Source organism: Falco punctatus, assembly GCF_963210335.1.
Source record: "Falco punctatus genome assembly, chromosome: 1".
NCBI classification, from domain to species: domain Eukaryota; kingdom Metazoa; phylum Chordata; class Aves; order Falconiformes; family Falconidae; genus Falco; species Falco punctatus.
Genome location: NC_137580.1, coordinates 90,594,791 through 90,615,808, shown reverse-complemented (window position 1 = coordinate 90,615,808; position 21,018 = coordinate 90,594,791). Strand labels below are relative to the sequence as shown.

Here is a 21,018-nt window from a genome sequence, read left to right as displayed (position 1 = left end):
CACACGAAGGGAATGGGTTCTCTTCCTCAAAGCATCACGGTCATTACTCCTGGCTTCACAGAAGGAGTGAGAAGAAGCTTCCAGACTCCTTGCCCCACTCTTCAGCATCCTCCCTAATTTACAGTGATTATGCAAGAAAGATGATATCCATCACTTGTGTTCCAGGAGAGGACAAAGGAGAAAGAAACATTTGACTCCAGGATAATGGAACACTAACCCAAGTCTTCTTTACCTTGTATACGCTTTTACTCGCTCAGATTTGAACAGCATGGGGCATTCAAGATGAAATCACTGGGATTTTTTTTTTTTTTACTGCGCCAAAGAGTCAACAGTGCAGAGATTCTGTTTGACAAAGCATCCTACTGTGAAACACACAATGTGTGCATTGTGCAAACCGATCTCCTGCAGGGCTAAGAAAACAAGGCAGGCTCAAAAAAAATAAATACACAAGATAACTGCAGCCCGCAATACCTCCTGGTACTTTAGTCTGCTTGTGGTTTTTCTTCTATAGGTACCACATTTACAGTGTCACATTGACAATGTCTCAATAGAAATGCTTTTGTGAGTTCTGGACAACACGGCGCTGTTTCTCTTGAATCAAAGGTATCAGCTCTACCCTGTCAGTACGGCACGTACTTAGGCACAGCCAAGGCAGTTGGTCCCGCCTTAAAACCTGAATTCTCAAAATAAATGAGATTCCAGAGGATGATGCATTTGGAAGTTAAAAGCAGAAACATATTTTCTACTTTTTCTAACATCATATCAAAAGTTACCCCACATCTCCTAAAAAGCAGCATTTACCTCCTTCCTCTGAGTTTACAGAGCTCATCACCCAGGGAAACGAATTGTACTGAAGGAGAAAACAATAATCTCCTTATATTTTGGGTGTTCATTTCCCTTTCCAAGATTTTCACCCCTCACTCATCTCAGAGGCAGTTTTGCTTCGCTTTGCTTGCTTAAAACATTCATTATAAGTCATCTAGGCCAGGAAAGGATTAGAGAGCACTGGCAGAAGTTGCAAAATGCAAGGCTGTTAGGTTGGAGAAATGAGACTTTCAGAGGCATAAACAACAATCCAACACCAAACTACCACTTGTGCTTCAGAAAAAAACCCTCTCTATATAAATTTTAAGCAGGTACATACTAAAAAAACCCGCAAATCATGCACAGCAATGCAAAACAGCACCTCCTTATAACAAAGTAATGAAGCCTACCTGTCCACCTCCACAAAAGGTGTAATCTGCGCTTTACAGATGAGACATGTTAACCACAGTGATGTTAACTGACTTACCCCAGGTACAAGGAGGAGTGCCTTCTACAGCAGAACTAGATTGCTTTCGAAAATGAGATCCCAGTCCTGTGCTCTGGCCATGCTTCACCTCTAAACGCGGCAGCGGAAGCACTGCTACTGGAACTAATTAAAGGCAAATTGGTAGAACTAGGAGCCATGACGTGAGAAAATATCCTGCATAGCATCCAAGAAAGCCACCAGATAATCCAAAAGGCTGTTTAAGAGGCTGGCTGTCAGAGATCTCGGGATCTGCCAGGTCAATCTCAAGCATTTGTTTGTTCCCTTGTCCCCTGTTTCTTCACACCAATTAGCTACAGCATTTCATAACGAGTGCCCAAGTCCAAATAACCATCTTTGAAATCCTTACACACAAGGATCAAAAACTACAGATCCTGAAGGATTTATTAAATCTACTAGATGGCTGTCATTTAAAACACTTATTTTCCTTCAAAGGTAGCAGAGCCAGAATGCTTTCACAGCAATTAAGGTGGTTCCTCACAAAGCACAGCTACCAAGAGTTTGTGTGGTTGCAGCACTCCCCCAAAGGTCAGGTATTTATTCTCTGCTCCCTCAGCCCATCAGAAAACGTACACTTGTTTTACACCTGGAAATCTCTTTCACCCACGGATGGAACTAAGGGAAGTGGCAGTAGGAAGAAGGCAACAGAGATGCTCAAAAAGCAGAGACTCATTGACCAGATGAGCTGAAGCTGAGGACTATGTGAACAGACTTATTTTCTCTCACTGCTGATACAAACATGTTCTGGAACCAGATCTAACACGGAAGAGAACAATAACTGTTACTGAATGCATCAAAATCCAGGCAGTTCCTATGCCTCTAAAGAACAACATTAACTGCCCCCAGTCCTGGGCAACCGCCAAAAACATACGCCTACCTGTGGATTAGTAAATTTTTTTTTTTTTTTTTTGAAAAAGATGAGTTTGTTATACACGACATCTATTAAAGCTGTAATTAGACTCTGTGTTTAGGACCAGCACGTGAGTTTGCATCCGCCTATGACAAAAAGAACAGCTTTGCTGAAAGCCTCTTCATACATCTCAGCAAGGAGCGGGGCCGAGGTGCAGAAGGAGGCAAGAGGCCCTCCCTCCAGCAGTTCCAGCAAGCCCAGCACAAACCACTCCCTGTGTTACAGGCACAACCCACAGTCCCAGAGCCAGTCACCCCCAGCCACATTCCTCACCAAACACACCTGGGGCAGCCCTTCCAACTTGGGCAGCAACTCACCAACAGTGAGATGTCATTTTCTTTACGTGCTTTGGGCCAGCTGCTCCTTCACAGCAGTGCACAGGCACAGGGGCACGTGCGCCAACCATTCTGCATCTAGCATAAAAGGCCAGGCTGGCTCTGGTTTTCCTGACAATTTACTCTTCAGGCAGCAGAAAATGAGATTGCAAAGGCTCAGCTGAAACCTCAACATTCAAAGTTTTAACTTCCCATTTCCCAACAATCCTTCTAGAAAACATCGCACTTCACTGTTGCAGCTGCTCCCCCCACTCCCCACACATAAACAATAATTCATTTTTACCTCAATAGCAGATGCAGTTGCTTTCTTGTAAAAACCCAGAGTTTAAAGATGACTTCTTCCACTTGCCATAATCCATTATGTGGGAGAAACAGACATACAATATCATATTGTTCCCTGTACAACACTTTGAGCTGTACTTTCTGCTCTGAACACAACTGAAACTCCACTTGAAGCTACAGCAATTTCCATGCAGGAGGCAAAGGAGAATCTTGTATCTGATCTAATACAGGATAAATCAATATGCATTCATGTATTGCTTATAGTTCCCATCAGCTCAAGGAGAGACACTGTCCTAGAGTTTCAAGGCTATCCACACTACCTTTGTATACGGGAAAATATACCTCTCGCTTCGAGATATTTTGAGAACCTTGTTCGAATGCTGCTTCCCAGGTGTTTGGGCAAAGGAAGGGAAATCACTACACCCCTGTTACCTCACCATTTTCCGTAGGTGATTTTGGGAAAGGTCATGCAAGGATTGCATCCCTGTTCTTCCCTTCTACAGAAATTCAGTTAGTCATTCACCTCAGACAGGTGCTGGGAAGCTTAATTAGAGCATGTACAGCACTCGGAGATTCTCGGATAAGATGTACTAGGGAAGGGCAGCATCATATTAATTAGCGTGGATTCAAGTGACAAAAGCACTGCTGTCTCCTTCAGCTGTTGGAGCTTGAAAGAAAAATTACCCGGCACCACAGTCCTACATGTTGTAGACAGAAAACCATCGGTACCACAGAGACCACATTTTTCTGGATGTGGTCTGAATTCCCATCAACTTTGCAGGATTCTGACCTTTCACTGTGGCTGTATACGGAAGGTCCCCACAAGACGTGTATCCCAGCAAAAGCCAAGGAAGGCAGAATTTTAATATTCCTCCCCGTGCAAGTATTTTCTCCCATTAAGTGCTTAAAAGCTGTACGATTAGGGAGATTAATTTTTGCAGCCGGACATTTTCTTTAAGAATGTAATTTTCCACACAGTTTTCTCATTTAGCTTTCTTTTATTCTAACCCCAAGACATTCACTTACCCAGAAGAGGACTCTTCTGCAACGTTCAGAAAGGAATACCCTTTTGCACTATAGTCCTTTCTTTTTATATCTGCAACACACTTGCTTTCAGAAAACCCTGTTACCACTTATTTCAACACAGTAACTTGTATTTCCAGACAATTAACACCAAGAGTCCAAAACTACAAATACATTTATCTAAGGACCTGGCTGTAACAAAGCTACATCATGGATCAAGTTTTTTTAAAAAAAACATGAGTTCTGAGCTACTGAAATCCCACTGATAACACAGCAGTTAGTGAGACTGTTCTGACAGGCTAGAATATGGATGAAAATTTAGAGAGGTTCATTGACACAGCAACACAGGACAAGAGTGCAACTTAATTATTATCAACCTCAGACACATGATTTAACATAAGGGCTGTTACACCCACTTTGTCTTTCCCTCGGTGTCACCTGGGAAGAGGATGATGGGTCCTTCACTGCAAACAGTCCCAGCTGGCATCTGCGGACACACTTAAATAGAAGCTTTGTGTTCTTTGTGTAACCTGCCACCAAATTCTAGGAGTCGATGGACAGGCACAGTAACAAGTGAGCTGTTCCTCCAAATTCTGGCTGAATATTCTGTTATGAGAGTTTAGGCATAAGGAAGACAAAACCAGAAAGCAACAGCATCCTGATTTTCCCTGTCTCCATGCCCTCATCATCACCCTGGCAGGCTTTCCCTCTCCTGAAAAGGACTTTTCATACTCTTTTTGCCGGAAAGAGACAAGCCTCTGAAGAAAAACGTGAAACTATACAGTTTGTTAACGTCATTTCAGTCCTCAGCTGAGAAGCGGAGGCCGAGCAGAGAGGAAACATTTGAATTCCTCACAGCCTCCACGAGACACAACTTTCCTGCATTTCACAGTCGATTTTCTTTGCAAGCAAGGAGGAAAGCTGGACTACATGTTCTGTTTTTTAAGCAAGCTTACTTTTGCAAATGATGGCATTAGTCTGCTTACTCACTAATTTAAGCTTCCCGCTTCTCAGAGATAAATGTGCCTTTCAAGTTGTTTATGCCAGCCTTCCTCTTCTAATCTTTCATCCCGCCCCTACAGTACCCGCTGACTTCAGAAGGCTCCGTATCATTCAGTATCACTTGCACCGAATAAGCTTTATATTTTTTCAGCAAATTCAGCTTTAACAGTGATTAAAAGACATAGCAAAATAAGGATTCTTCAATACCAAGAGACACTTCATTCAAAGAATTCCAGGAAATGAATTCTCAAAAACCACACAGCAATCTTCTAAGAAGCACGAAATTGGTCCCTAAACAATCTCCCTGTATTTCAAGAGAAGCAGATTGTGGAATAGTTTTATTTATTAATACAATCATTCTCATGCTTGTGCTTTTAACACAGCCATGTTGGCTCTACCCAAATTATAAACCTCACACAACTTCTTTAAAGGGATGGGAGGCGAGTGGAAGAAAAAGATGAGAGAAGAGTGATTAAAGTTAGTCACAAGAAAGCCTATAAATACACCAGTGGACAGATGAAGCATTCTCTCCTCTATTTAACTTAAAAATAGAGAGCTAAACTTTAAGAGAAACAGATGCAATAGAGCAATGATGCAGCACAGCTCAGAGGAAGTCAACTGGGCAATTTGGTCAGGGATGTGTATGCCAGAGGTGGGAGAGGAGGAGGAAGAGGGAGGAAGAATCTTGATTATCAGAAATTAGCTACTGGCCCAGGAAGTCACAGAAGGAGAAAATTAAGGGAGCCCATTTGATCACAAGAGAGAAATCAAATCACAGACTCACAGAGGCAGTATGGAATAGAGGTATAACATAGAAAAAAGGGATGCCAGGCCAGGAAACTATTTATTTGTTACAAATGTTAAGCTTGTGACAGAAGGGCTTGAACATGATCACAAGACCTGTGCATACACTTGCAATGTCAATTGGAAGTCAAAGGGATCTGTTGAACAAAACTGCTCTAATACATTCAGTGAGGTATAACATGGAAACTCACCGAACATGCTCAAACACATCTGCTGCTCCAACCTCACCTACTGCAGGGCAATGGCTTTAATGAAGATATACCAAGCAGAAAGCAATGCTTCTAAGAGATGGTGACTTTTCCCCCTCCCGATGCTCAGAGGCTAGCTCTGCCCCACTAAATACCCTAGGCTAACATGAGTGTGAATACATTGTCTAAAAGTACTTCAGGTTCTTTGATAAGAATACAATAAAGATGTTAAAGGCATTTATCAACACGTATCGCTTTCCTTATTGCAAAAATCAGAATGTAACCTAGAAATAGGCAAAGCAACAGTTGCAAAGGACAGATACTTTATGGTGCTAGGAAAATACTACATGAGGTAGTTGCAGCTGCTGCACCTGACAGTTCAGACCAGTGCTACAGCACAGCAGGTCAGTGCCAAGAAAAGGAGACGCTCTGGCCCAACGTACAGGAAAGGATAGTTGAGCTTAAGGACAACGAGTCACAGGTTATTACATGGAAACCACAAAAAATGTGTTAGAAAGAGCATCGGTAGGACCCATCCTCTCAGTGTCCTCCACCCCCTGAGCATAGCATGGGTGCTGTGAGTAAACAAGCAACACAATAAGCAACTTCCTGATCTGATTTTCTCAGGCAGCCACTGGGACACTGAATGAGAGCTCTGAGAGTTCCAGGTCCTGGCAAGCACAAGAAAGAACAGCCACTGCAAAGAGAAAAACAAGCAAGGCTATCACAGTGGGCAGGAAACAATGACAAAGTGATCTTACTTTCGTTAGGCAGCTCCTCCCGATCCAGGTCATCAAGAGGGGCTGAGGCGCTGCTTCCACCTTCGTCCAGGGTGAGGATGAGGGGAACGTCATCATCCATGCTCACAGCCATCCTGTCCCTTCAGAGGCTCCTACTCCACAAACTTTAAATAACGCTTTTTTCAGTTCCGCTTGTAAAACAGTTATGTCAAAAACTGTCCCCAGAAAGTCTTCCATCAGGGATGTCTTCTGGACATAAGAATATAAAGGTATGTGTACCCATCTCTAGAGACCACAGTTCAAAAAAGGATCTAGTTACTTGCTTTCAAAAAGCAGCACAGGACGCTAGAGTCAATGGCAATATTTATGCAAAAGTTAAATTCAGAAAGTCAGGTCTGGGCCACCTATTCCAGTCAGTGCACAGCTCATAAGAAAAAGAAAGTGCTTCTGGACAAACTCCTGACCGCTCAGCACAAGAAGCAGGCAGGTGTGATGCATCTGGAGCGGGCATGGTGCTAAGTGTCACCGTCACACATGGCTCTTTCCCCAGCCGTGCCAAAATGCCTCGACTTCAGGTGGGGAGGGGAAAGAGGGACAAAAAGAGGCCACTTTGAGTCTGCACACATGAAGCTCCCGGTGGCTTTTTTAATGGGTGATACCACGGTCACAAGGTCACGGATTTCTGTAAAAGGTGAGGAAAAGCCAGGCAGGCCCTGGACAACGTCACAGGGACGCTCCACAGCCGGTGCTGCCACGCGGCTGTCGCTGCCCCGTCTCTCTCCGTGCAGGCCGTGGCGACGGCAGGCAGGAGTCACGGTGGAGGCCGCACCTCCCACCGCAACGGGCCGGCCGCGCCGCTGCCGAGCTCGGGCCCCGGGCCGGGCTCCCCGCACCCGCAGGCAAGCACCGAGGGCCGGGAGCCTTCGAAGCGGACTCTGACGGCTGGGCGGGCAGACAGCGCTGCCGGGACCGGGCTCCTCCCGCGGCCTAGGAGAGAAGGACGCCGAGACGGCGCTGTCACCGCGCTGCAGAGGCCCTGATCCCCCTCCGTGGCTCCCCCCGTCCCCGCCGCCCCCGGCCCGCGCAAACCGTCCCCGCCGCCGCCCCCTCCCCGGCTCCTACGGAGCGCTGGGGCAGCTCACCAGCCAGCCCGCCAGCCAGGCCGCTCCCGCCAGCCCCTCAGGTCTGCGGACCCCCGGGCCCCCCCGCCGCCGCCGCGCACCCGCACACGGCCCGGCCCCACCGAACCGGCGCCCGCGGCCGCTGCGACACCTCTCCTCAGCGCCCGGCGCGCGCGGCCCCGCCCCGCCGCCTCTCATTGGCCGCAGCGGCGCAGGCCGCTCCCGGACAGGCCCGGCCTCCCTCAGTCCCGCCAATCCACGCGCCGCACCCTCTCCGCCCCGCCCACCACCGGCCCTCCGGCCCCTCTTCGAGAGGATCCGGATTATTCCCGCCTCCTCCTCCCTACCGCTCCTGCTCTCATCATTGGGCAGCGGCGCTGCCCCTCCGACCGGACAGAGGTGCTGATTGGCTCGCGGTGGCGATGGGCTAATAACATCACGCCCCAGCCACGGGAAGGGGCGGGCTCTGGGGAGCGGAGCCAGGACTGCCATTGGCTGTGTTGAGGCCACGCCCTGGGGGTCGGAGGTGAGCGGAGCGGTCACCTAGCAACGGCGGGACGCGGGCGGAGGACGGGAGCCCGCCCAGGCCCACCCTGAGAGGAGCCCCGGGCCGGGCCGCCCGCTGCCCCCTGCCTCGCCCCGAGGAGGTGCTCCCAGTCCCAGGCCCCGGTGCGGGGCGTAGGTGGCTGCAGGGAAGAGGGGGGGCCGCTGAGGAGGGGCGGCCCGGCCCCAAGAGGCAGCAGGTACAGCAGGAGCCACCAAGGGCCGAGGGCCCTCCATCAGCTGAACGCAACGCTCCCGAGACCCCAGGATTACGTCCATCTCTGATGAGGTGAGCATTCTCAAGCAGGAAGTGAGGGGCCCGGTGTGTGATGAATAAATTTGTGTGTTGGTCCAGGCTGAGCATCTCTCTCTCGGCAGCCCACTGCGCAGAGCGCCCAACCCTGCCTGATAAATCCACCAGGCTCTGGCTGGTGGCTCTGATTGATTATGCCACCAGCAGGACTCCTGGCAGGGTTATGAATGGGCAGGTAAGGCCTCTGGAGCATCTCTCTCTCTACCAGAGCAGAGGTGTCCAGTCTTAAATTACCAACACCTTTGCAAAGGAGCCTTTCTTCTGCCCACCAGATGCCTTGCCATGCCCTCCCCTTCTCAGTGGTATTTCTTCCCTAGGTGTCATCCTCCTGGGCTGGATTTACAAAGAGGACAATGTGATGAGAGATCTCAAAAAAGAGCTTGCAAGAACTGGCCAAAAGACTTAAAGATCTGCAGACCAAGTGGGCATCGGTGAAAGACCAGAAGCGGGAGCTGCGGGCTACCTGAACGAGTGTGTTGAGCTACAGCAGGTCACTCGGTACCTAAGGATGCAATACAATACACTTGTATTGGAGCACTGAGAATCAGCACTAGCTTGCAGAAAAAGTACTGCAGGAGATGACTAAACCTGCCATAGTGCCGTCAGGTCAGGCTGCTGCCTGCTACAGGTTCCTGTCAGCTGCTGGTGGGACACATGCTGGTTTTTGGAGTGTACCCACTCCATCACAATGCTCCACTGATTTCAGTGGGAAGCAGCCCTGTGGCAACGCAATTCCAACCAACAAGCAAGCAGCTTACTCGAAGAACCACCTTTTCTCCCCATCCACTGACTTAACTCTAAAACCACCTCTGCAAAGCACTGTGCCAGTCTGGAGGCACTGCATGCCAGGCAGAACACAGAACAGTGAGGCTACCACAGATTGGGTGAGGCATGTGTTGATAAAGAAGGGAGCTGGTTTGGGCTAAGCAGAGCAAACGTAATTACTGCCCACACATAAACCCATCTTTTATAGTTTGTGGCACCTAGGGCTGGGTGCAGCCAATTTTGGAAGGTAACAGTTCACAGATTGGCTAGTACTTTGCTGAGAGACACAAGACAAAGAGTCAGAGTTGAGTCAAAGGTGGGGTGTGATTTATCGCAGTGCTCAGCAGATGGAAAAATGAGAAATGAGCAGCAGGCAGGAAACCCAGCTGTGCTTCAGGCCTCGTTATCAACAAATCTCACCTGAGCTGAGCATCAGTGACACTGAACAGGGTGAATCTGGAGCTAAGAAACAACTGAACATTTCCCCCACCTCATTTTATTCAGACTTGGTGTTTGCTCCACACACGCACCAGCCTCCTGCAGGCAGGGCAGCCCACAGCACTAACAGAGCATCTTTTGCTTTTGTGTGGGCTGCACAGGTCTGGTAAAACAAAGAGGCCAGGGCAGTAGTAAGGCATCAAACTGAGTGAAAACCACAGTACAAAATCCAGGTAACCCATTTACACGCACTTATATTTTAACTGACATAGTCCTTGTGGTGTAAATAGTGAGGAAGAGCCAGTTCTGACCTCCTGATGGCCTGGAAGCCCTCCATGACAACGTGGGCCAGGAAAGCATGTGGCTGATGTGCTGGGCTTTAGCTTCCCCTGTTGATTCCTTGGAGCCTGAACACTGCAGTGGGGGTAAACAGGCTACCCCTGGCCATACCAGCCACTGTCAACTTGTTTTTCAGAGAAAAATATCTTCATTTTAAGAGGCTTCATCTTTCAAGTACTCCAGCACTCCAGTGTGTGTCCTGCTTTCGGATTCAGCAGTTTTCCACTGCCTAGATTTTGGGGCAGTTACCCTAGTTTGCTGATGACTTGCCTCACTGGATCTGATTCATCCACCTGCTGCTAGGGAACGGGGCTTTCGCTTTTGTGTCAATCCTTAACCCTCTTGTCTCCATCTAGTGTCCAAATTACACTTCGGTTTCTCTGCCAGCCCTCCTGAGACCTGCGGGCTTTTAACAGCTTGGCACGTCACTGTACCAACATCCAGGTGAACAGGCTCAGATTCACATCAGCATCCGCAGCACCTCCTCTGAGAAGGCCCTGATTGCTTTCACATCCCTACAGTTTTCACCCAAGCGGAGAAGAGCTGCTGGACTGCCGCAATGCAAAGTGTAGGGAGAGACCTGAAAGCTACTCATAAGGATCCTCACCTTCCCAGGTTTTTGATGACGTCGTTATTCTTCCTTCCTATCTGCCAGGGTGGCTGGAGTACTGAGCCCCAGAAATGCTGGCTCCTCAAACCTTCCTCCTCTATGTGGCTCTCCAGTGCAGTGGGCAAGGAGTAAATCACTGCCCAATGCCACCAAGACTATCCATCCTCAGCCTTCTCCAGGTGGACACGGCCTGATTCTTCCCACACAGCCAACAGCTCACAGCATTAGCTGGGTCACAGCACTACTGATAGAACCTGCTTTTCAGCAAAGCTCTTGGCTCAGGCTCAGCCCCATCCAAACCACACAAGTGTGGCATTTTCTTCAGCATGGTGGCAAAGCAGGCTCTGACCTGCATGTGCCTTACTCAGAGGCCCCGTCAGAGGATGGAGGCTGTCTGCAAGGTAGGGAAGCTGGGGAGGGGGGCAGCTTCAAAGGGTCATGAAGGTCTTTGGACCTGGCACCTCTTAAAAAGTCCTGTTCAGGCACATTTCCTTTTTTGGTCCCTTTGGGAAGGCTCAGTTCAGCAGCCACGAACTCAGTTCAGCAGCTCAGTTCTACATGGATTTGAGATACGTAAAAGGATACCTCTGTAGGGATGTGCAGGGAGAACCTGCTGAAGGCCCTCAAGCTTGCAGTGACTGGCATCTGCTGTCTTGCCAGGCTGAGCGAGAGGCACTTCATGCTGTCTGCACAAAGGAAAAAGCTTGGCCCCAAAGGAGAAACACACTGTGCTTACCTACTGTTCCTGGACTGAGGAGTGCTGAATGCAGCAGGAGAACGAGCGGGATGTGAGGGAGACGGCCATGACCTGTGCTGCCACCCGCATCCAGAAAAGCTGCTTGTTCCAGACATTCCTCACGTTGAACACAAAGAAAAAGGGAGGCAAGAAGGCCAACAAATAAGCACAAAATCCATCCTGTCCTCCATTTTTCCTCCCAGCAAGGCTGCTTGCTCCCCTGGGGCTCAGCTCTCCCAGATTACAAGCATTAACTGAGATAGCACTTGCACTAGGGCCCGAGCCTGCCAGGGCTGGCTGTCAGGGACAGAAGACATTAGAGCAGTGGCACGGCAACATGCCTCACCGTTTTAGGTTGAGCTCTGTTCTTTCAAAAGCAAGAATAACCTTTCTTGCCAACAGGACTGGACCAGAAGTGCAGGCTCCTGGCTGGCCTTCCTAGCTTCAGTGCCCTCGATGTTGCTGGAGTGGGTCAAGGCTCAATCCTCCTGCTGCTCAAGGTGGCAATAAAATAATTTCTGGGGGCAGAAAGATGCCCTTAACCTGGCTTTGTTTGTCCTTGGGTGAATTTGAGAAAAATATTTCCCTTTGTGTGGAAGGGAGTTAGCAAACTCCCAGCAACTCCCCTGTGTTCCCTGACCTCAGTGGCTCGTCACTACAGCCTCCCTTCCCAGGGGAGCAGTGACACTGGCTGCAAACCCCAGATCACCCGGCCCATTCCTTTGTCTGTCTCCCTACCTGTATTCCTATAGGCCAAGTTGCTCCTTCCCACCTCAGGAATGGAAAAATTGAGGAACTGCTTTGCTCAGACAGCCTTTAGAGATGCTAGCTGTGCCCAGATCGCACAGCAGCACCCCACGGACCAAACATGAGGCCCCAGCAGATTTGCTTTGGACCATTTATTTGGTGACGAGCATGGCGTTGCTGTGAGAGCACCTCAACCCTCCATACAAACCATAGGATTACATGTCCACTCCGCAGGTCCTCACCACCAGAAGCTGCTGAAATCTCTGCGGCAGATCCTTCTCTGTCACAAACCCCATCCAGCTTGGGGACATCCCACCACCAGCAAGATGCAGGGCAGTACCATTCGTCACCTCTGTGCTTATCCTCCCTTCTCCTTCCTTGCCAAAGGAGACCATTAAACCATGGATGAAACGGAGCAAAGCCAGCAGACAGCCACCGAGACGGTCAGGGCTGGAGCACACATCCTGTGCGCAGAGGCTGAGAGAACGGGTCTCGCTCAGCCTGGAGAAGGGATGGTTTCGGGGGGGGGGGCCCGGAGCAGCCTCCCAAGACCTGCAAAGAGGAGGTGACTATGAGGATTGAGCCAAGCATTGTGCTCAGGTGCGGAGCAGGATGAGAGGACTGAAACTGAAAGGCTCTGATGGGACATAAAGGGAAACTTTTCACCCTGAGGACACTCAAGCAGTTGGAGCACGTGCCAGAGAGGCTGCATGGCCTCTGTCCCCAAGGGTTTCCACCACGTGACTGGGAAAGCCCTGAGCAGCCTTGCCTGAGCCTACAGCTCACCTGCCTGAGCAGGAGCTCGGACTAGAGATCTCCTGCAGTCCCGTCAAGCAAGAGCCACCCTGTGATTGTACGCGACAGGCAGGAGTCAGCAGGACTCCTCTCCCCAGAAGCGATCAACTGAGGTCCCCGTCAGGATCCTCAGACCTTAACTGCCCTGGTCAGCCTCGTCTGGGACCCCCACCCTGGCAGCACCCTCTGCTCGCTGGTGTGGGAGCTCCAGCTGAGCTCCGGCCCTGCCTGACCCCGCCGAGCTGTAGGTGTACCTGTGCCTGGTCCTTCTCCCAGACAGGCCCTGGACCCCCGCTGTAGGCAGTCCTCCTTCCTGCTGTTCTGGCTTCCCAGCTGGACCTCCTGGACGGGAGGAACCCAACTTGTTGCTTCATCTGGCAACCACCACTCAGTCAACAGAAGCTGCTGTTACCACCAGGGCTGCCCCGCTCTGGTGCTGCAGGGTTGAGCCTTGCACGGGGAGGTCACTGGCTCGTCCTCCAGCACAGAGCAGCCTCGTCCTTCGTTTCCAGCCATGAAAAGGCCCGGGGTCCTCACGGACTTGGGATGTCTCGGGTAGGCTAAGGCTGTATTTATGCCCAGAGGGACATTTGGCTTCACTTCCAGGGAGGCCTGGGTTTGCAGCCACCCGCTGCCTTGGAGCTGCTGGCCAGAGAGGGTCCAGACACGCTTTTTGACCGACCCCTCATCAGAGGGCCCGGGGGGGTCACAGGGGCTGTCGCGGGGCTCTGTTTTCTACACTTTTCTGTCTTGAGGTTGTCTGAAGCCAGGTGGAGCCCGTCGGAGGGGGTGCTCAGCCAGCAGAGAGACTGGGCACGGCCTCTGCCGGGAGCACCCCGGCCTGCGGAGCAAGAATTGCTCTCGGGCCGCTTCCAGCCGCAGGACTTGCCCGTCGGGCCCGTCTCGAAGCCTGCTGTCGGCGGAGAGGCAGAAGCCGGCGGGTGGGCGGCTCTCAGGGGGGTCCCCCGGGAGCGGGCGGCCAGGCCGGGCTGGCTCTGGGGGGCGGGCGGAGGGCTCCAGAGCAGCGGATGGAGCTTGGCCACGTCTGCTTCCCTCAGCCGCGGCGCCCGGGCACCGAAGAGGGACTCGTCGCAGAAGGACGGCGTGTGGCTCCGGGGCCTGCACGGGGCAGCAAGCAGAGAAAGCCGCGCGGTTACCGGAGCGGGCAACGGCATCCCCGCGGCTCCCGGCGGGACGCCGAGCTGCGCCACGGGCCCTGCCGAGGGCCACCCGGGGCCAGCCCAGCGCCGCCCCGCTCGCCCGCGCCGGGGGAACCGAGGGGCCGGGCCGCCGCGCCCCCCGCCCGGCTGCCGCTCCCCCGGGGGCACCGACGCGGAGCGAGCCCCCAGACGGCGGGACAGCGGGCCGGGCGGGGCCGGCGGGAGCGCTCGGTGCCGCCGCTCACCTGCACCTGCTCCTCGGCCGGGGGCCGCCGCGGGCCGCCCAGGGAGGCGCGAAGCCGGGCGGCGGCGGGCGGGCCCCCGCGGGGCTGCCGAACAGCGACTCGTCCACGAAGGACGCCCGTGCCCGGCGGAGGCCCCGCGGGGGCTGCCGAGCGGCTGCGGGAGCGGCGTCACCCATCCCCGCCACCCGCGTGGCCCCGCGCTGCCCGGGGCGGGGAGGCCCCGGCCCCGCCCCTTCCGGTCCCGCCCGCGCCGCGTGCTTCCGCCGCCGCCATGGCGCCGCCGCGCGCCCGCCGCCAGCCCCAGGGAGCGCCGGTACGGGGGGGGGCGGGGGAGGGTCTCGGTGCGCTCGGTGTCCCCGTGCCGGTGTCCTTTGTGCTGGTGCGCCCAGTCTTCGTGTGCCGGTGTCCTCGGTACCGGCGCCCCCGTGCCTGGCGCCGGTATGTCCGGTGCCCCCCGTGCCGGTGTCCTCGGTACCGGTGTGCCCAGTCCCCATGTGCCGGTGTTCTCGGTACCGGTGCGCCCAGTTCCCATGTGCTGGTGTCCTCGGTACCGCTGCTCCCGGTCCCGTGTGTCGTGTCCCCAGTGCGCCCGGTGCTGATGTCCCCTGTGCCCCGGTACTGGTGTTCCCGGTCCCCGTGTGCCGGTGTCCCCTGTGCCCGGTATCCTTGGTATGTGCCTGTATCCCCCGTACCAGCATCCCCAGTCTGTGTGCTTCTGTGCCTGGTATCAGTGACTGGTCCCATGTGCCAGTGTCCCCGGTATTGGTGTCACTAGTCCCTGTGTGCCACTGTCCCCAAAGCCAGTGTGCCCAGTGCCACCGGGTGTCCCCAGTGCCAGTGGGCCAGTGCTGGTGTCCCCAGTGCCACCGGGAGTCCCCAGCGCTGGTGCCCTGCCTGCCGGTCCGGCAGTGCAGAGCCGCAGTGCCCTGGCACCGCGGGATGCCCATCACCGCAGCCATGTCCCCCTGCTGTCCCCAGGTCCCCCCGGCCCCGCTGCCCGCCTTCCCTGCCGCCAAGGAGGACGAGGACGATGGCGCCGACGCCGAGCCAGACACGCGGGCCATGGTGCGGGCCCAGAACCAGAAGAAGAAGAAATCCGGGGGCTTCCAGTCCATGGGTGCGTGCAGGGAGGGGACAGCTGCCCCTGGGATGGGGACCGTCCCCTCCTGCCCACGCCCCCTCACCTGTCCCCATCCCCACAGGCCTCAGCTACCCCGTCTTCAAGGGCATCATGAAGAAGGGCTACAAGGTGCCCACCCCCATCCAGAGGAAGGTGAGCGTGGGGAGTGGGGGGTCCCCGCCCCAGGGCAGTGGTGGCAGGACTGTGACGGTGACAATGATGTCTCACAGAGCATCCCCGCCATCCTGCGCGGCCGGGACGTGGTGGCGATGGCGCGGACGGGCAGCGGGAAGACAGCCTGCTTCCTCGTCCCCATGTTCGAGCGGCTGAAGGGGCCCAGCCAGGCCGGGGCGCGTGCCCTCATCCTCTCACCCACCCGTGAGCTGGCCCTGCAGACCCTGAAGTTCACCAAGGAGGTACAGGGGACAACGCGGGTGGTTGGGGACAATGGGGACAGTGGGGGCAAGGAGTTTGCTTTTACCCCCCCTGCCAACATGGTTCTTTCTCACCCCACAGCTGGGCAAGTTCACAGGCTTGAAGACAGCCCTGATCCTGGGAGGAGACAAGTAAGCTGTCCCCATGTCCCCACCGGTCCCCGCTTCCCTAAAGCCTCCCCAAAAGCTGGTGAGGGGCTGAGCTGCCGCCTGCTGCCTGGCGCCGCCCCAGCCTCTCCCCGCTCTCGCAGGATGGAGGACCAGTTTGCCGCCCTGCACGAGAACCCTGACATGTGAGTGGGGGCGTGAGGAGGGGACCTGGTGGGGAAGTAGCCCCCGAGAGCCACCCACCATCGGGGGACACCACTGGTGGACACGTCCTGGTGTTCTCTTGGAGCGTCTTCCTGTGCTTCACATGGGGAACAAGGGGGTCTCCATCGGATCTTCTTTGAGTCGGATTTGGGGCCTGCACCCCGGATGGTGTGGGGACGCTGTGTCCCCCCCCACCTAGTTCTGTCACTAGCTCTGTCCCTACAGAATCATTGCCACCCCTGGACGCCTGGTGCACGTGGCGGTGGAGATGAAACTGAAGCTGCACACCGTGGAGTACGTGGTGTTCGACGAGGCTGACAGGTCAGCGGGGCGCAGGGGGGTCCCCGGGGCTGGCAGTGTCCCTGCAAGTGGGGTGAGTGATGGTGGGAGAGAGGCGCCCTGGGGGGTGGCAGGCACTCCCATATCCCCCGTCCCCTCCCCTGCAGGCTGTTCGAGATGGGCTTTGCCGAGCAGCTCCAGGAGATCATCGCCCGGCTCCCTGACTGCCACCAGACCGTCCTTTTCTCCGCCACGCTGCCCAAGCTGCTCGTTGAGTTTGCCCGGGCTGGTAAGGACCAAGGGACAGATGGTGGCCAGGGGGGACTGGACCAGAGAAGAGCCTGGGGACAGGGACGTGGCACCTTCCCGCAGCTGCTGGGCCCGGGCCTGGCAAACCCAGGCTGGATTAATGCTGGGCCAAGGGGGCAACTCCAAGCCATGGGTGGGGCGGGTCCCAGTAGCGCATCCACGTGCAGCCCGTGTCCTGCATGTCACCGCATCCCACAGGTCTCACCGAGCCCATGCTGATCCGTCTGGATGTGGAGTCCAAGCTCAGCGAGCAGCTCAAGGTGAGAGGGGCCAGGGGGGCTCAAGACGGGCTTTGTGTCCCCCGCCCCCTGCAAGCCACCCTGCAGTGGCTCCAGGCTCGTGAGGAGGGGACAAGGGGTGGCAGTGTCTGGCATGGTGATGCCGAGGGGCTGAGCTCTGCCCTCCCTTTGCAGCTGGCTTTCTTCCACGTGCGTGGGGACGACAAACCAGCCGTGCTGCTCCACCTGCTCCGGAGCGTGGTGAAGCCCCAGGACCAAACAGTCGTCTTTGTGGCTACCAAGCACCACACAGAGTATCTCAAGGAGGCAAGTGGCATTTGGGGGTGCCCAGCGTGTACCCTTGTGAAAGGGCAGGCTGAGGGGGGTGCCTAGGACCCCTTTCCAGACCCATGTGGTGCCTGTGTCTGTGAGCATGTCCCTGCTGGAGTCTCTGCCTCCGTTTCGCTGGATTGAAGGAGAAATCCCGGCATATGTGGTCATGGAGGTGCTGCATCCACCTGCCCCTTGAAGAGAGGCGGGAGCACAGTGGGATTTGGGGGTCTGGATGGACACCCTGGGGTCTTGGGGCCCTGGGAGCTGAGGGTGCATGTCCAGGGAGGATCTGATGTCTCTTCCCTCCTCCCCAGCTGCTGACGGCCCAGGGCATCCGCTGCACACACATCTACAGCTCGCTGGACCAGACCGCCCGTAAGATCAACATCGCCAAGTTCGCCCAGGGCAAGTGCCCGGTGCTGCTGGTCACTGACTTGGCCGCCCGTGGACTTGACATCCCCATGCTGGACAACGTCATCAACTACAGCTTCCCTGCCAAGGCCAAGCTGTTCCTGCATCGCGTCGGTGGGTGCCAGTGCCCTGCGCAGGGGCCCTTGCAACCTGGCGGTCCCTCAGGGTGACAGGGAGAGTGTGAGTGGGCTGTCCTTTGTCCCCTGCCTTTCCCATCCCTGTGGTCTGCTGGATTGGCACCGATGCCCCTGGCTTGGTGGTGATACTTTTGGGGCAGGACGTCGCTCTGTTTTGATCTCAGGAGACAGGCTGGGGACAAAGTAGTGTCAGGAATGTCCCTGATCTCCCAGCTGGACTGCGGGGAGCCTTGGGGGCAGGGCTGGTGCCTTCCCTTTAGGGAGGTGCCATGGTGGGCTCCCCTTTGCCCCCTTCCACGGCCACCCACAGCCCCTTGGCACCATGCCCACCTGGTCAGTGTTATGTGTGTGGGCTCCCAGGGGCACCAGTGGGTCCCTGCCCGGGTGGGGGCAGGCTGGGCTGGCACTGGGGTGATTTCCCACTCTCCTCCTCTCCTTGCCAGGTCGCGTGGCCCGAGCTGGCCGGAGCGGCACTGCCTACTCGCTGGTGGCTCCCGATGAGATGCCTTACGTCTTTGACCTCCACCTCTTCCTGGGGCGCCCGCTCGTCCTGGCTGGCACTCAGGAGATGCCCGCTGGTAAGGCAGGCCTGGTGGCAGGCGGTAGGGTGGCTGCATGTCCAAGCTGGGACACTGGCTACATGGCCACTTGGTTTTACCCTTGGCTAAGTGCTGGAATTCGTGGTCTTGTGGTTGGCATTCGCCCAGAGGGGCAATATGCCCTCGTTACTGGGGTGAAGCTGGGGAAAATGGGGTGCTGGGGGCTCTGACAGCCCATGCATTGGGGATGCTGATGTTACACCACCAAGCTCCCCGTGGCTGTTAGCTCTGCCCTGTTACATCTGGATTGCTGCCACGATCCCAGAGTGGATGCCAGTGGGGTGACACAATGTCTCCCGGACTGCAGATGCTGGCGGGGTCCTGGGCCGTGTCCCCCAGAGCCTGGTGGACGACGAGGAGTGCCTGCTGCTGACGGACCATGAGGGCTCGCTGGAGCTGCGGAGCCTGCGTCGCGTCGCCGACAATGCCCACAAGCAGTACCTGCGGTCCCGGCCCGGCCCCTCGCCCGAGTCCATCAAAAGGGCGAAGGACCTGGATGTGTCCCAGCTGGGCATGCACCCGCTCTTCAGTGAGTGCCTCGGGGACACCGAGGAGGGGGAGCCCATTCCTCTCGCCAAGGAGCTAATCTGTACCCCTCTCCGTGCCCGCGTTCCCCAGGCGCTCGCTTTGAAGACACCGAGCTGGAGAGGCTGAAGTTCGTGGACAGCATTAAAACCTACAAGTCCAAGGCGGTGAGTTGAGACCCCTCCTCAAGCACGAGGCACCTGAGCTGGGGTGGGAGGGAAGGTCCGTGTGGCCGGCCATGCAGCTCACCACGGCTCGCAGACTATCTTTGAGATCAATGCCACGTCCCGGACGCTGGCCAGCACCGTGATGCGGTCGAAGCGGCGCCATGACCATGCCCTCATCGAGAAGTACCAGCGTGGGCAGCAGGAGAAACGGGCAGCAGCTCTCAAAGGGCAGGGGCTGTGCCCAGCCCCCCCCAGGCCCGAGGAGGGAGAAGGAGAAGGAGAAGAGGAAGACCTTCAGGTAACGGGGCAGGGATGGGGGGGTTGCTGTGGACACAGCAGCTGCTGCAAGGCCATCTCAGCTGGGTACCGGCAGCACCGGGGCCCCCAAGCTGTGCCAGAGCTTGTGGCTGCTGCAGTGACTTGCAGGGCTGGTGGGGGGACACATGGCTCCCGCAACCCCTCCGCTGTCCCCTTCCAGGACGTGTTCTCCACCGTGGTGGGCCAAAAGCGAAAAGGGGGCCGAGGGGGAGGAGACAGCCCCAGGAAAAAGGCACGGCAGACGGCACAGCGGGACGAGGACTTCTACATCCCCTACCGGCCCAAGGACTTTGAGAGCGAGAGGGGGTGAGTCTGGGAGGGCTCCTGCCGCTGTCCCGGCGCGGCCCGCGCGGGGGGCTGCTCTCATTGCCTGCCCTTTGCAGGCTGAGTGTGGGCGCTGAGGGCAGCCCCTTTGAGCAGCAGGCAGCTGGAGCCGTCCTGGATCTCATGGGTGACGAAAACCACAACCTCAACAAGAGCAAGCAGCTGCTGAAGTGGTGAGTAGAGCCTGCCCATAGGCTGCAGGGGGGAATTGGGGCTGGGGGTCCCACCACCCTCCCCTCTCTCACAGGGACCGCAAGAAGAAGCGGTTCATCGGACAGACGGGCCAGGAGGACAAGAAGAAGGTGCGGACGGAGAGTGGGCGCTACATCAGCAGCTCCTACAAGAACAACCTGTATCCTGCCTGCGGGTGCTGCTCCCTGCCTGTGCTGTGGCAAGGGCTGTGGGGGAGGGGGAGCGGGTCTGGACGTGTGCCCTCTCCCGGAGATCCCTGCCAGGGCAGTGGCCTGGGGAGGGCGGTTGGTCAGACACCGCGGTGGGTTGAGCGATGGGGAGCTGGGTGATGGGGAGTCACCACGCATTCCCTTAACCCACCCCGGCCCAGCTATGAAAAGTGGAAGCAGAAGTACAAGGTTGATGAGCGGGACGAGGATGAGGAAGATGGCCGTGGCAGGGAGCAGTTCAGAGGGAAGCACGGGCGTGGGCACGGTGAGTACCTGGATTGAGCAACAGAGCCCCACAGCATCCCACCACCCCCCCGCTCTGGCCTCTGGCCTGACCTTGGCTGTGTCGTCCCCTGCAGGGTCCGGGCAGCCCCCAGCCCCCAGGGTGCGCTCGGAGCTGAAGAACAAGCAGCAGATCCTGAAGCAGCGCAAGAAGGCGGCCAAGCACCGCTTCCTGCAGAGCGGGGGGCTGAAGCGCCTGAAGGCCCGGAACCGGCAGCGGGTGCAGGAGCTGCGGCAGATGGCCTTCGGGCGCCGGGTGGGAGCCGCCAAGAAGGGCAAGCTGCGGAAGAGGGTGTAGGGGAGGGGGCCGTGGCCCAGCAGCTTGCCCCACACCGGGCTGGGTGTCGGGGAAGGAGACATGAAATATTTGGCTGGTTTTGCATCCCGACTCCTCTTTGTCCTTGCTGCAAGCGGCGTGCCTGGGGTAATTCCTCCCCCTTGGGC

General features: G+C 55.9%; 3 protein-coding genes across 10 annotated transcripts in view; 1 reads left to right on the top strand and 2 right to left on the bottom strand.

Moving 5' to 3' along the window:
- The window catches only part of TPCN1 (two pore segment channel 1), a 49,317-nt gene extending 41,416 nt beyond the window's left edge, over positions 1 to 7,901 (bottom strand). For 2 of the 6 annotated variants that reach the window (XM_080394753.1, XM_080394758.1), the window contains exons 1-2: positions 7,816 to 7,901; positions 6,615 to 7,580 (exon numbers count right to left, since the gene is read on the bottom strand). In XM_080394753.1, the coding sequence (XP_080250879.1) occupies positions 6,615 to 6,726 (112 nt within the window). In that variant the 5' untranslated portion in view covers positions 6,727 to 7,580; positions 7,816 to 7,901. Of the gene's footprint in view, positions 1 to 6,614; positions 7,581 to 7,735 lie in introns of those variants that run through there. The other 4 variants (XM_080394752.1, XM_080394757.1, XM_080394754.1 and 1 more) reach the window with 3 other exon arrangements.
- A 1,177-nt stretch (positions 7,902 to 9,078) lies between these two features.
- RITA1 (RBPJ interacting and tubulin associated 1) lies at positions 9,079 to 14,581 on the bottom strand (the record flags this gene model as incomplete). 3 transcript variants are annotated; one of them, XM_080395042.1, is made up of 5 exons in its annotated part: positions 9,079 to 11,276; positions 11,459 to 11,576; positions 12,414 to 12,757; positions 13,255 to 14,119; positions 14,406 to 14,581. In XM_080395042.1, 2 exons carry the CDS (start codon positions 14,579 to 14,581, stop codon positions 13,597 to 13,599), a joined length of 699 nt encoding a protein of 232 aa, XP_080251168.1. In that variant the 3' UTR covers positions 9,079 to 11,276; positions 11,459 to 11,576; positions 12,414 to 12,757; positions 13,255 to 13,596. The 3 variants fall into 3 exon arrangements, with proteins under 3 accessions (XP_080251168.1, XP_080251167.1, XP_080251166.1); XM_080395041.1 differs by having other exon boundaries at positions 11,459 to 12,757; XM_080395040.1 differs by having other exon boundaries at positions 9,079 to 12,757.
- DDX54 (DEAD-box helicase 54) lies at positions 14,578 to 20,956 on the top strand. The gene is made up of 20 exons (XM_080394819.1): positions 14,578 to 14,718; positions 15,384 to 15,522; positions 15,608 to 15,678; positions 15,756 to 15,941; positions 16,042 to 16,091; positions 16,211 to 16,252; positions 16,497 to 16,592; positions 16,718 to 16,839; positions 17,058 to 17,119; positions 17,273 to 17,404; positions 17,725 to 17,935; positions 18,402 to 18,536; positions 18,865 to 19,086; positions 19,176 to 19,249; positions 19,344 to 19,547; positions 19,728 to 19,873; positions 19,951 to 20,064; positions 20,139 to 20,243; positions 20,454 to 20,557; positions 20,652 to 20,956. Exons 1-20 carry the CDS (start codon positions 14,677 to 14,679, stop codon positions 20,870 to 20,872), a joined length of 2,478 nt encoding a protein of 825 aa, XP_080250945.1. The 5' UTR covers positions 14,578 to 14,676; the 3' UTR covers positions 20,873 to 20,956.
- Positions 20,957 to 21,018: the final 62 nt, after the last annotated feature.

Bases quoted from the DNA above. Each gene is read 5' to 3' on its own strand.
- DDX54 (XM_080394819.1), top strand. From the start codon at position 14,677: ATGGCGCCGCCGCGCGCCCGCCGCCAGCCCCAGGGAGCGCCG. The intron at 17,120-17,272 runs GTGAGAGGGGCC...CTCCCTTTGCAG, and splicing joins AGCTCAGCGAGCAGCTCAAG to CTGGCTTTCTTCCACGTGCG. The intron at 19,874-19,950 runs GTGAGTCTGGGA...TGCCCTTTGCAG, and splicing joins GACTTTGAGAGCGAGAGGGG to GCTGAGTGTGGGCGCTGAGG.